The following is a 12,051-nucleotide window of genomic DNA, read 5'->3' on the forward strand; positions in this document are numbered from 1 at the left end:
TGGCGCGTGCTACAGAAAGAATGCAACAGTTATGAATAAGAACTACTGCTGATTACTACAAGCCGAGATGTGTGTCATGCAATAGGAAAACCATTGTTAATGTTATACAAAGCGTGCCCGTAAGTAGTTGGGTTAGTTTACATTTTTTTGTCACCCTTATTTTATGCTTGTCATCTAATCGACAGAGTAGCGGAATAAAAACGTTCTTAACCGACTCTCAACCCGAGGAATGTTCTGGGAGAATGTTCTTAAAATCTTGGTTAATCTCAGCCTTAACGTTCTTATAAAAAAAAAAGTTATAGTTGTCTCAGTCATCTCATTTGCCTACTGAAAGACTATTCCAACTTAAAATTGTTAACAGATTGGTCTTGAAAACACACACCATAATTTAACTCTTATCTCGACGGCCTTGTTTGCAAGCGCTTAATTTGATCAACGCTCGACACCTAAAACCCAACACTTTACATACACAGAACTTTGATCAAAAAAAATGTCAGCTGTTATTGCAACTCTTAACTTCTGTTTTACATCACTAAGGTAACGCAAATTAAAGTTCAACATAGAACTGTTTGTTGCTGTTGTTAAAAATGAATCGCATTTATTGCTGGTCGGGACTTTCGTTAGACTTGTTGGCTCCTAAAGGAGCCGTTTTTTTAAGGGGGAGCTTGTAGTCAGGCACTTCCCTAACCACCAAATCCGTAGAGAGTACGTCCTTGGCGTTTGAGAGCGTAGACCACGTCCATGGCTGTCACTGTCTTTCGTTTGGCGTGCTCGGTGTAGGTCACAGCATCACGTATGACGTTCTCAAGGAAGACTTTCAGGACTCCGCGAGTCTCTTCGTAGATCAGACCAGAGATACGCTTCACACCACCGCGGCGAGCTAGACGACGGATAGCAGGCTTGGTTATGCCCTGGATGTTGTCTCTTAAAATTTTACGATGACGCTTAGCGCCGCCCTTTCCTAGACCTTTGCCTCCTTTACCGCGTCCAGACATGACTTGTTTTAGATAATCCAGTAGCGAAACTGCGAGTTAACGAACCCTGCCGACTTTGCTGGCGCTTTAGTTTGTCCAGTTGTACCTCTCGGGAAACGTAACTTTCAAAACAAAGCAAAGGCGAACGCTTTGCCGACAGTCTCATGAATATTTATACTCGGCATGCCTTACTTTGGATAACTTACTTGCCCGTTAAGGAAAACTGTTACGAGAAATTCTCATTTCTTGTTAACAAAGTCAGACTTAAACTAAACAGGAAATATATATATATCTATATCACAGTGCCCACAATTCCGTAATATTCCGCATGCTTTCGAGTCATTTTCAAATTTCTAGCAACAAGCTGCCTAAGATCGAAAGTTCAGCCGCATCTTCTTCACAACAGAAAAGCAAATTTCTCACAGCCAATCACATGCGTCATTAATCAGCCAATCGGATCACGGGCTTTCTGTTATAAATCGATTTTACTCAATGGTGGTGAAACAAATCAAAACTTTTTGATCGCTTTCAAAACGTCAAATCTCTACTTTCAGTCATGGCTCGTACCAAGCAAACGGCTCGAAAATCGACTGGTGGAAAAGCTCCTCGTAAGCAGCTAGCTACAAAAGCAGCCCGGAAGAGCGCTCCTGCTACTGGTGGTGTCAAGAAACCTCATCGTTACAGACCCGGAACAGTTGCTCTCCGAGAAATTCGCCGTTATCAGAAATCTACAGAACTACTCATCCGCAAGCTGCCTTTTCAGCGTCTTGTGCGAGAGATTGCGCAGGATTTCAAAACGGACCTGCGCTTTCAAAGCTCTGCCGTCCTAGCTCTCCAAGAGGCCAGTGAAGCCTATCTAGTGGGCTTGTTTGAGGATACCAACCTGTGCGCTATCCACGCCAAACGTGTCACCATTATGCCAAAGGATATCCAGTTGGCCAGACGAATCAGAGGCGAGCGTGCTTAAGTGAGCTTACGCTTCACATACTTAAAACTAAAACGGCTCCTTTAGGAGCCACCACTTGAAGATAAAGTCAATGACCAATAAATTGTACCCTTAACTTTTAGCAAGGTTCTGTCTTAACACGTTCCACATTTCTTTTTCTGACGTCAAAGCTGTGTTGAAAACGAACAAACAAATGAACGAAAAATCCAACAAACGAAGGATAGAACTAACGAATACGCGAACCAGTCAACAAACAGACGATGGAAAGAACTAACAAATAAACGAACCAACAAACGAAGGAAAGAACGAACAATGAGCGAAGGAACGAACGAACAAACAAACCAACGAACAAACGAAGGATAGAACTAACAAATCAACGAATAAACCAATGAAACTAACCAACCAACAAACTGACCAAACGTCAACAAAACATCAGTCCAATATCATTCTTTCTAGCGTTTCTTCGCATTAGACAGCGTTTGCCTTTACATGTCGGTCGATTCACTTCGAGTTTTATCGTGTTGTTGGAAAAAAGACTGTACCTCGGTCTCTTTAAAAAGGTTTTAATAAAGTATTTCAATGAAAAACTCAAATAAAACTGTGTACCAAGCAATTTATTCCCAAGTATTTGCATGAAAGAAACACAGAATAACAACGTCCGTTACTAACTTTGCCGGGCTTGTTCTCTCTGCGGTCCGCATTTACAAGTAAAAACTTACAATGCTAACAACGTGCCTCGAATTTCTCGAAAGAGTCACACAATTCACAGTTCAGTAGACCGACAGAAACTAGCAGAATGTCAGACAACGCTAAGCGAAAGATGACCAAAACCCCTGCCGAACATCCGAAATACGAAGAGATGATTAAGACTGCTATTCTCACGTTGAAAGATCGCAACGGTTCTTCACGCCAAGCGATCGAGAAGTACGTTAAGGCCAACTACAAGGTGGGAGATACAGCATCTCATCACGTCAAGACAGCTCTGAAGAAGGGTACAGCCAATGGAACCTTCATCCACACCAAGGGAGTGGGAGCTTCAGGATCATTTAAGCTACCAAAAGAGCAGAAAAAGCCGACCAGAAAGTCTGCTGCGCCGAGTAAAAAGCCGCTGGCTAAGCCAAAGAAACCCGCTGCTACAACGAAAGCTTCCACAAAGAAACCTGCGGCCAAGAAAGAGACTTCTTCTACGAAAAACTCTTCTACAAAAAGTCCGTCATCCAAGAAAGATACGTCCAAGAAGCCTGCAGTCAAGAAGCCATCAGGCACAAAGTCACCAACAAAGCCGAAGGTAGCTGCGAAGAAACCTAGCACAAAGAAAGAAGTTAAAAAGCCGGCCGCAGTCAAGAAAGCTAAGGTGACCAAGAAGAAGTAAACGAAGAGATATCTTCGCCCGGCGTCCAGTAAACCAAACGGCTCTTTTAGGAGCCACCAAATAAACAAAAGCAATGACCAACTTGAAAAAAAAAAACAAAACATATATTTCCCTCCATATATTTGACGGAATAACAAAGTAAAACTAGGTGCAACACACACACTCGCACTCACACAGGATAAAAAAAAAAAAAAAACAGGCAATCGAAGATCAACGCCCGAAAGCTACAAAGAAAATGCTCTTGTCAATAAGACGTAAGATAGATCTCGCAAAAAAAAAAAAACCAAACAAAAGAGATCTTGAGCGTTGTTTAATAAGTTTCTCTGATGCTTGACCAGAGATGGAGTGAAACACTCGAGCGCGTGCGGAGAACGTGAACTTAGCCGTGAACTTCGGTCTAAAAAATCAAAAGAAAATAAAAACTGAAAACCGATAAGGTTGAAAAATGTCAAAGGTTCAGCATCTTGTGAAAAGTTACAAACTCTTCGGGCATAGGCTTTCTTCAGTGTGAAAACCATTACATGATACTTCGTGCGAGTGTTCATTGCAACGTAACAAACGGAAGCTAAGCGCGCGGAAACTGCCTGTTAAATTATGCGCGCGCGGAGAACATGACATTAGGTGCCACTGGCTTGTTGATTTTCGCGGGGAGTCTTATAATAGTCCACGATAAACGTTGACGGCACACGGAAAGTTTGCGTGAAAAACTGACAGGCAGCGTTCCGAGCTATCCTTTATAAAGAAAAGCATAAAGAACTTGAACTGGGCCATTCATTGCTGTAAACAGTTTTATTTTGCAAAAAAAAAAAAACACACACACACAAAAACTCTATGTATATATTTCTCTTAAATCTAATAGTTATCTCAAATCTGAAAGCTTAAAAGAAAGCCTTGTGTAGTGTGGCGATTAAAGGAGCAGAAGGGATTAATAACTAAAGAACTGACACGTTGGACATTGCTTTTTATGACATGTGGTGGCTCCTAAAGGAGCCGTTTTTGTTGTGAATCAACGCTGGAGTCGATGTTTACTTGCTGCTGGTATACTTGGTGACAGCCTTAGTGCCTTCGCTGACAGCATGCTTTGCAAGTTCTCCGGGCAGAAGCAACCTGATGGCGGTCTGGATCTCGCGGGAGCTGATGGTCGACTTCTTGTTGTAGTGCATTCAGAAAGTGAAAATGACAGGTCGAGGAAAAGGCAAAGCTCCGGGCACCAAGTCTAAGAGCCGTTCATCCCGGGCAGGACTTCAGTTTCCTGTTGGTCGTATCCATCGTCTCCTTCGCAAAGGCAACTACGGCGAGCGTGTCGGCGCAGGTGCTCCAGTCTACTTGGCTGCCGTACTGGAGTATCTGAGTGCTGAGATTCTCGAGTTAGCTGGAAATGCTGCTCGGGACAACAAGAAAACCAGGATCATCCCTCGTCACCTGCAGTTAGCCGTTCGAAACGATGAAGAGTTAAACAAACTTCTTGCTGGTGTGACTATCGCTCAGGGTGGAGTTCTTCCCAACATACAAGCAGTGCTTCTACCCAAGAAGGCGGAGAAGAAACAACATTAAGCTCCCAGCTTAATAACAAACTCAAAACGGCTCTTTTAGGAGCCACCAAATGTTGATAACAGTCATGTTCCAATACAAAGATAAGCGGCCTTATAGCAATACATCAAAGTTACCAAAAACTACCTCCTGTTAGGCATTCGCTTCAACTACAAAACAAAACTAATGAAATCAATGTAAAGTTGCCTGCAGTACACACATAGAGAAAAACACAAGGCGTACAATAATTAGGCATGCGCGCGTTGGTTTTAAACCGAAAGTCCAGTGTATTATATTTATCAGCTGGAAGTCGATAAAAGTGACTTAAAACAGTCTTAGCGAGTTAATCTCTTGTGTGACTTTCATATATATTCTCTACGGCTTTTATTACAAGATCTAATAAGTACCTACGAGTGTTCGAGACGTTGTCTAGTGGTCCTGCTCGGTTCGGCCAGGAAGGCGGCAAAAGCGAAAGAGCAATCCAAATGTCCGGCAGTAAACTTATTTACTATGTGGGTGTATTCATCATGCAGTTTGCAAATCTAGATATTCGCTGGCGCGTGCTACAGAAAGAATGCAACAGTTATGAATAAGAACTACTGCTGATTACTACAAGCCGAGATGTGTGTCATGCAATAGGAAAACCATTGTTAATGTTATACAAAGCGTGCCCGTAAGTAGTTGGGTTAGTTTACATTTTTTTGTCACCCTTATTTTATGCTTGTCATCTAATCGACAGAGTAGCGGAATAAAAACGTTCTTAACCGACTCTCAACCCGAGGAATGTTCTGGGAGAATGTTCTTAAAATCTTGGTTAATCTCAGCCTTAACGTTCTTATAAAAAAAAAAGTTATAGTTGTCTCAGTCATCTCATTTGCCTACTGAAAGACTATTCCAACTTAAAATTGTTAACAGATTGGTCTTGAAAACACACACCATAATTTAACTCTTATCTCGACGGCCTTGTTTGCAAGCGCTTAATTTGATCAACGCTCGACACCTAAAACCCAACACTTTACATACACAGAACTTTGATCAAAAAAAATGTCAGCTGTTATTGCAACTCTTAACTTCTGTTTTACATCACTAAGGTAACGCAAATTAAAGTTCAACATAGAACTGTTTGTTGCTGTTGTTAAAAATGAATCGCATTTATTGCTGGTCGGGACTTTCGTTAGACTTGTTGGCTCCTAAAGGAGCCGTTTTTTTAAGGGGGAGCTTGTAGTCAGGCACTTCCCTAACCACCAAATCCGTAGAGAGTACGTCCTTGGCGTTTGAGAGCGTAGACCACGTCCATGGCTGTCACTGTCTTTCGTTTGGCGTGCTCGGTGTAGGTCACAGCATCACGTATGACGTTCTCAAGGAAGACTTTCAGGACTCCGCGAGTCTCTTCGTAGATCAGACCAGAGATACGCTTCACACCACCGCGGCGAGCTAGACGACGGATAGCAGGCTTGGTTATGCCCTGGATGTTGTCTCTTAAAATTTTACGATGACGCTTAGCGCCGCCCTTTCCTAGACCTTTGCCTCCTTTACCGCGTCCAGACATGACTTGTTTTAGATAATCCAGTAGCGAAACTGCGAGTTAACGAACCCTGCCGACTTTGCTGGCGCTTTAGTTTGTCCAGTTGTACCTCTCGGGAAACGTAACTTTCAAAACAAAGCAAAGGCGAACGCTTTGCCGACAGTCTCATGAATATTTATACTCGGCATGCCTTACTTTGGATAACTTACTTGCCCGTTAAGGAAAACTGTTACGAGAAATTCTCATTTCTTGTTAACAAAGTCAGACTTAAACTAAACAGGAAATATATATATATCTATATCACAGTGCCCACAATTCCGTAATATTCCGCATGCTTTCGAGTCATTTTCAAATTTCTAGCAACAAGCTGCCTAAGATCGAAAGTTCAGCCGCATCTTCTTCACAACAGAAAAGCAAATTTCTCACAGCCAATCACATGCGTCATTAATCAGCCAATCGGATCACGGGCTTTCTGTTATAAATCGATTTTACTCAATGGTGGTGAAACAAATCAAAACTTTTTGATCGCTTTCAAAACGTCAAATCTCTACTTTCAGTCATGGCTCGTACCAAGCAAACGGCTCGAAAATCGACTGGTGGAAAAGCTCCTCGTAAGCAGCTAGCTACAAAAGCAGCCCGGAAGAGCGCTCCTGCTACTGGTGGTGTCAAGAAACCTCATCGTTACAGACCCGGAACAGTTGCTCTCCGAGAAATTCGCCGTTATCAGAAATCTACAGAACTACTCATCCGCAAGCTGCCTTTTCAGCGTCTTGTGCGAGAGATTGCGCAGGATTTCAAAACGGACCTGCGCTTTCAAAGCTCTGCCGTCCTAGCTCTCCAAGAGGCCAGTGAAGCCTATCTAGTGGGCTTGTTTGAGGATACCAACCTGTGCGCTATCCACGCCAAACGTGTCACCATTATGCCAAAGGATATCCAGTTGGCCAGACGAATCAGAGGCGAGCGTGCTTAAGTGAGCTTACGCTTCACATACTTAAAACTAAAACGGCTCCTTTAGGAGCCACCACTTGAAGATAAAGTCAATGACCAATAAATTGTACCCTTAACTTTTAGCAAGGTTCTGTCTTAACACGTTCCACATTTCTTTTTCTGACGTCAAAGCTGTGTTGAAAACGAACAAACAAATGAACGAAAAATCCAACAAACGAAGGATAGAACTAACGAATACGCGAACCAGTCAACAAACAGACGATGGAAAGAACTAACAAATAAACGAACCAACAAACGAAGGAAAGAACGAACAATGAGCGAAGGAACGAACGAACAAACAAACCAACGAACAAACGAAGGATAGAACTAACAAATCAACGAATAAACCAATGAAACTAACCAACCAACAAACTGACCAAACGTCAACAAAACATCAGTCCAATATCATTCTTTCTAGCGTTTCTTCGCATTAGACAGCGTTTGCCTTTACATGTCGGTCGATTCACTTCGAGTTTTATCGTGTTGTTGGAAAAAAGACTGTACCTCGGTCTCTTTAAAAAGGTTTTAATAAAGTATTTCAATGAAAAACTCAAATAAAACTGTGTACCAAGCAATTTATTCCCAAGTATTTGCATGAAAGAAACACAGAATAACAACGTCCGTTACTAACTTTGCCGGGCTTGTTCTCTCTGCGGTCCGCATTTACAAGTAAAAACTTACAATGCTAACAACGTGCCTCGAATTTCTCGAAAGAGTCACACAATTCACAGTTCAGTAGACCGACAGAAACTAGCAGAATGTCAGACAACGCTAAGCGAAAGATGACCAAAACCCCTGCCGAACATCCGAAATACGAAGAGATGATTAAGACTGCTATTCTCACGTTGAAAGATCGCAACGGTTCTTCACGCCAAGCGATCGAGAAGTACGTTAAGGCCAACTACAAGGTGGGAGATACAGCATCTCATCACGTCAAGACAGCTCTGAAGAAGGGTACAGCCAATGGAACCTTCATCCACACCAAGGGAGTGGGAGCTTCAGGATCATTTAAGCTACCAAAAGAGCAGAAAAAGCCGACCAGAAAGTCTGCTGCGCCGAGTAAAAAGCCGCTGGCTAAGCCAAAGAAACCCGCTGCTACAACGAAAGCTTCCACAAAGAAACCTGCGGCCAAGAAAGAGACTTCTTCTACGAAAAACTCTTCTACAAAAAGTCCGTCATCCAAGAAAGATACGTCCAAGAAGCCTGCAGTCAAGAAGCCATCAGGCACAAAGTCACCAACAAAGCCGAAGGTAGCTGCGAAGAAACCTAGCACAAAGAAAGAAGTTAAAAAGCCGGCCGCAGTCAAGAAAGCTAAGGTGACCAAGAAGAAGTAAACGAAGAGATATCTTCGCCCGGCGTCCAGTAAACCAAACGGCTCTTTTAGGAGCCACCAAATAAACAAAAGCAATGACCAACTTGAAAAAAAAAAACAAAACATATATTTCCCTCCATATATTTGACGGAATAACAAAGTAAAACTAGGTGCAACACACACACTCGCACTCACACAGGATAAAAAAAAAAAAAAAACAGGCAATCGAAGATCAACGCCCGAAAGCTACAAAGAAAATGCTCTTGTCAATAAGACGTAAGATAGATCTCGCAAAAAAAAAAAAACCAAACAAAAGAGATCTTGAGCGTTGTTTAATAAGTTTCTCTGATGCTTGACCAGAGATGGAGTGAAACACTCGAGCGCGTGCGGAGAACGTGAACTTAGCCGTGAACTTCGGTCTAAAAAATCAAAAGAAAATAAAAACTGAAAACCGATAAGGTTGAAAAATGTCAAAGGTTCAGCATCTTGTGAAAAGTTACAAACTCTTCGGGCATAGGCTTTCTTCAGTGTGAAAACCATTACATGATACTTCGTGCGAGTGTTCATTGCAACGTAACAAACGGAAGCTAAGCGCGCGGAAACTGCCTGTTAAATTATGCGCGCGCGGAGAACATGACATTAGGTGCCACTGGCTTGTTGATTTTCGCGGGGAGTCTTATAATAGTCCACGATAAACGTTGACGGCACACGGAAAGTTTGCGTGAAAAACTGACAGGCAGCGTTCCGAGCTATCCTTTATAAAGAAAAGCATAAAGAACTTGAACTGGGCCATTCATTGCTGTAAACAGTTTTATTTTGCAAAAAAAAAAAAACACACACACACAAAAACTCTATGTATATATTTCTCTTAAATCTAATAGTTATCTCAAATCTGAAAGCTTAAAAGAAAGCCTTGTGTAGTGTGGCGATTAAAGGAGCAGAAGGGATTAATAACTAAAGAACTGACACGTTGGACATTGCTTTTTATGACATGTGGTGGCTCCTAAAGGAGCCGTTTTTGTTGTGAATCAACGCTGGAGTCGATGTTTACTTGCTGCTGGTATACTTGGTGACAGCCTTAGTGCCTTCGCTGACAGCATGCTTTGCAAGTTCTCCGGGCAGAAGCAACCTGATGGCGGTCTGGATCTCGCGGGAGCTGATGGTCGACTTCTTGTTGTAGTGCGCCAGGCGGGAAGACTCATTGGCGATACGCTCGAAGATATCATTCACAAACGAATTCATGATACCCATGGCCTTGCTAGAAATACCCGTATCGGGATGAACTTGCTTAAGGACCTTGTAGATGTAGATCGCATAGCTCTCCTTTCTCTTTCCCTTCCTCTTTTTCTTGGCCGAACCATCAACTGCCGCCGACTTAGTTTTTCCCGCTCGCTTCTCGCCTTTCTTTGCTGCTGGAACTTTCGGTGCCATGTTTATCTGGCTTCTCTGAAAAATTGTTTGGAATTCTAGATGATCCGATGAGATCAGCTTTGAACATGCCACGGTAACTTAACTGCTATTTATTACAAATTATCCAGGAGGATTAATTAGTATGCGGATCGAAATTGCCTTTCGCCGATTGGTTATTTCATTAACTGACAACTACCCATAGGCCGACGCTACCGACAGCGCATTTTGCCTGCTAATTATCTTTTGTTCGGAGTACGGCGCGGTTTTGATTGGTGCGCTTTGATCCTCTGATTTGAAGAAAAATCAAATAAAAATCCGGGTCATAGTTTCGGGCTGACTAGACTAGAACAAAATCGTTCAACTCAACTTTGCCAGAGATAACAAGCAAAGAGAACATTCAGAAAGTGAAAATGACAGGTCGAGGAAAAGGCAAAGCTCCGGGCACCAAGTCTAAGAGCCGTTCATCCCGGGCAGGACTTCAGTTTCCTGTTGGTCGTATCCATCGTCTCCTTCGCAAAGGCAACTACGGCGAGCGTGTCGGCGCAGGTGCTCCAGTCTACTTGGCTGCCGTACTGGAGTATCTGAGTGCTGAGATTCTCGAGTTAGCTGGAAATGCTGCTCGGGACAACAAGAAAACCAGGATCATCCCTCGTCACCTGCAGTTAGCCGTTCGAAACGATGAAGAGTTAAACAAACTTCTTGCTGGTGTGACTATCGCTCAGGGTGGAGTTCTTCCCAACATACAAGCAGTGCTTCTACCCAAGAAGGCGGAGAAGAAACAACATTAAGCTCCCAGCTTAATAACAAACTCAAAACGGCTCTTTTAGGAGCCACCAAATGTTGATAACAGTCATGTTCCAATACAAAGATAAGCGGCCTTATAGCAATACATCAAAGTTACCAAAAACTACCTCCTGTTAGGCATTCGCTTCAACTACAAAACAAAACTAATGAAATCAATGTAAAGTTGCCTGCAGTACACACATAGAGAAAAACACAAGGCGTACAATAATTAGGCATGCGCGCGTTGGTTTTAAACCGAAAGTCCAGTGTATTATATTTATCAGCTGGAAGTCGATAAAAGTGACTTAAAACAGTCTTAGCGAGTTAATCTCTTGTGTGACTTTCATATATATTCTCTACGGCTTTTATTACAAGATCTAATAAGTACCTACGAGTGTTCGAGACGTTGTCTAGTGGTCCTGCTCGGTTCGGCCAGGAAGGCGGCAAAAGCGAAAGAGCAATCCAAATGTCCGGCAGTAAACTTATTTACTATGTGGGTGTATTCATCATGCAGTTTGCAAATCTAGATATTCGCTGGCGCGTGCTACAGAAAGAATGCAACAGTTATGAATAAGAACTACTGCTGATTACTACAAGCCGAGATGTGTGTCATGCAATAGGAAAACCATTGTTAATGTTATACAAAGCGTGCCCGTAAGTAGTTGGGTTAGTTTACATTTTTTTGTCACCCTTATTTTATGCTTGTCATCTAATCGACAGAGTAGCGGAATAAAAACGTTCTTAACCGACTCTCAACCCGAGGAATGTTCTGGGAGAATGTTCTTAAAATCTTGGTTAATCTCAGCCTTAACGTTCTTATAAAAAAAAAAGTTATAGTTGTCTCAGTCATCTCATTTGCCTACTGAAAGACTATTCCAACTTAAAATTGTTAACAGATTGGTCTTGAAAACACACACCATAATTTAACTCTTATCTCGACGGCCTTGTTTGCAAGCGCTTAATTTGATCAACGCTCGACACCTAAAACCCAACACTTTACATACACAGAACTTTGATCAAAAAAAATGTCAGCTGTTATTGCAACTCTTAACTTCTGTTTTACATCACTAAGGTAACGCAAATTAAAGTTCAACATAGAACTGTTTGTTGCTGTTGTTAAAAATGAATCGCATTTATTGCTGGTCGGGACTTTCGTTAGACTTGTTGGCTCCTAAAGGAGCCGTTTTTTTAAGGGGGAGCTTGTAGTCAGGC

The 12,051-nt window shown here is 42.3% G+C and overlaps 1 protein-coding gene across 1 annotated transcript; it reads left to right on the forward strand.

Moving 5' to 3' along the window:
* The first annotated feature begins 2,716 nt into the window (after positions 1-2,716).
* LOC149099957 (uncharacterized) lies at positions 2,717-3,585 on the forward strand. The gene has a single exon (XM_089276955.1). The coding sequence runs from the start codon at positions 2,717-2,719 to the stop codon at positions 3,290-3,292; it is 576 nt and encodes a 191-aa protein (XP_089133081.1). The 3' UTR covers positions 3,293-3,585.
* Positions 3,586-12,051: the final 8,466 nt, after the last annotated feature.

This window comes from Orbicella faveolata, unplaced genomic scaffold (genome assembly GCF_042242905.1).
Source record: "Orbicella faveolata isolate gen_17 unplaced genomic scaffold, um_ofav_v1 contig_46, whole genome shotgun sequence".
Taxonomy (NCBI): Eukaryota; Metazoa; Cnidaria; class Anthozoa; order Scleractinia; family Merulinidae; genus Orbicella; species Orbicella faveolata.

What these genes read in the sequence shown, in the direction of transcription:
- LOC149099957 (XM_089276955.1), top strand. Translation starts at nt 2,717, where the DNA reads ATGTCAGACAACGCTAAGCGAAAGATGACCAAAACCCCTGCCGAACAT.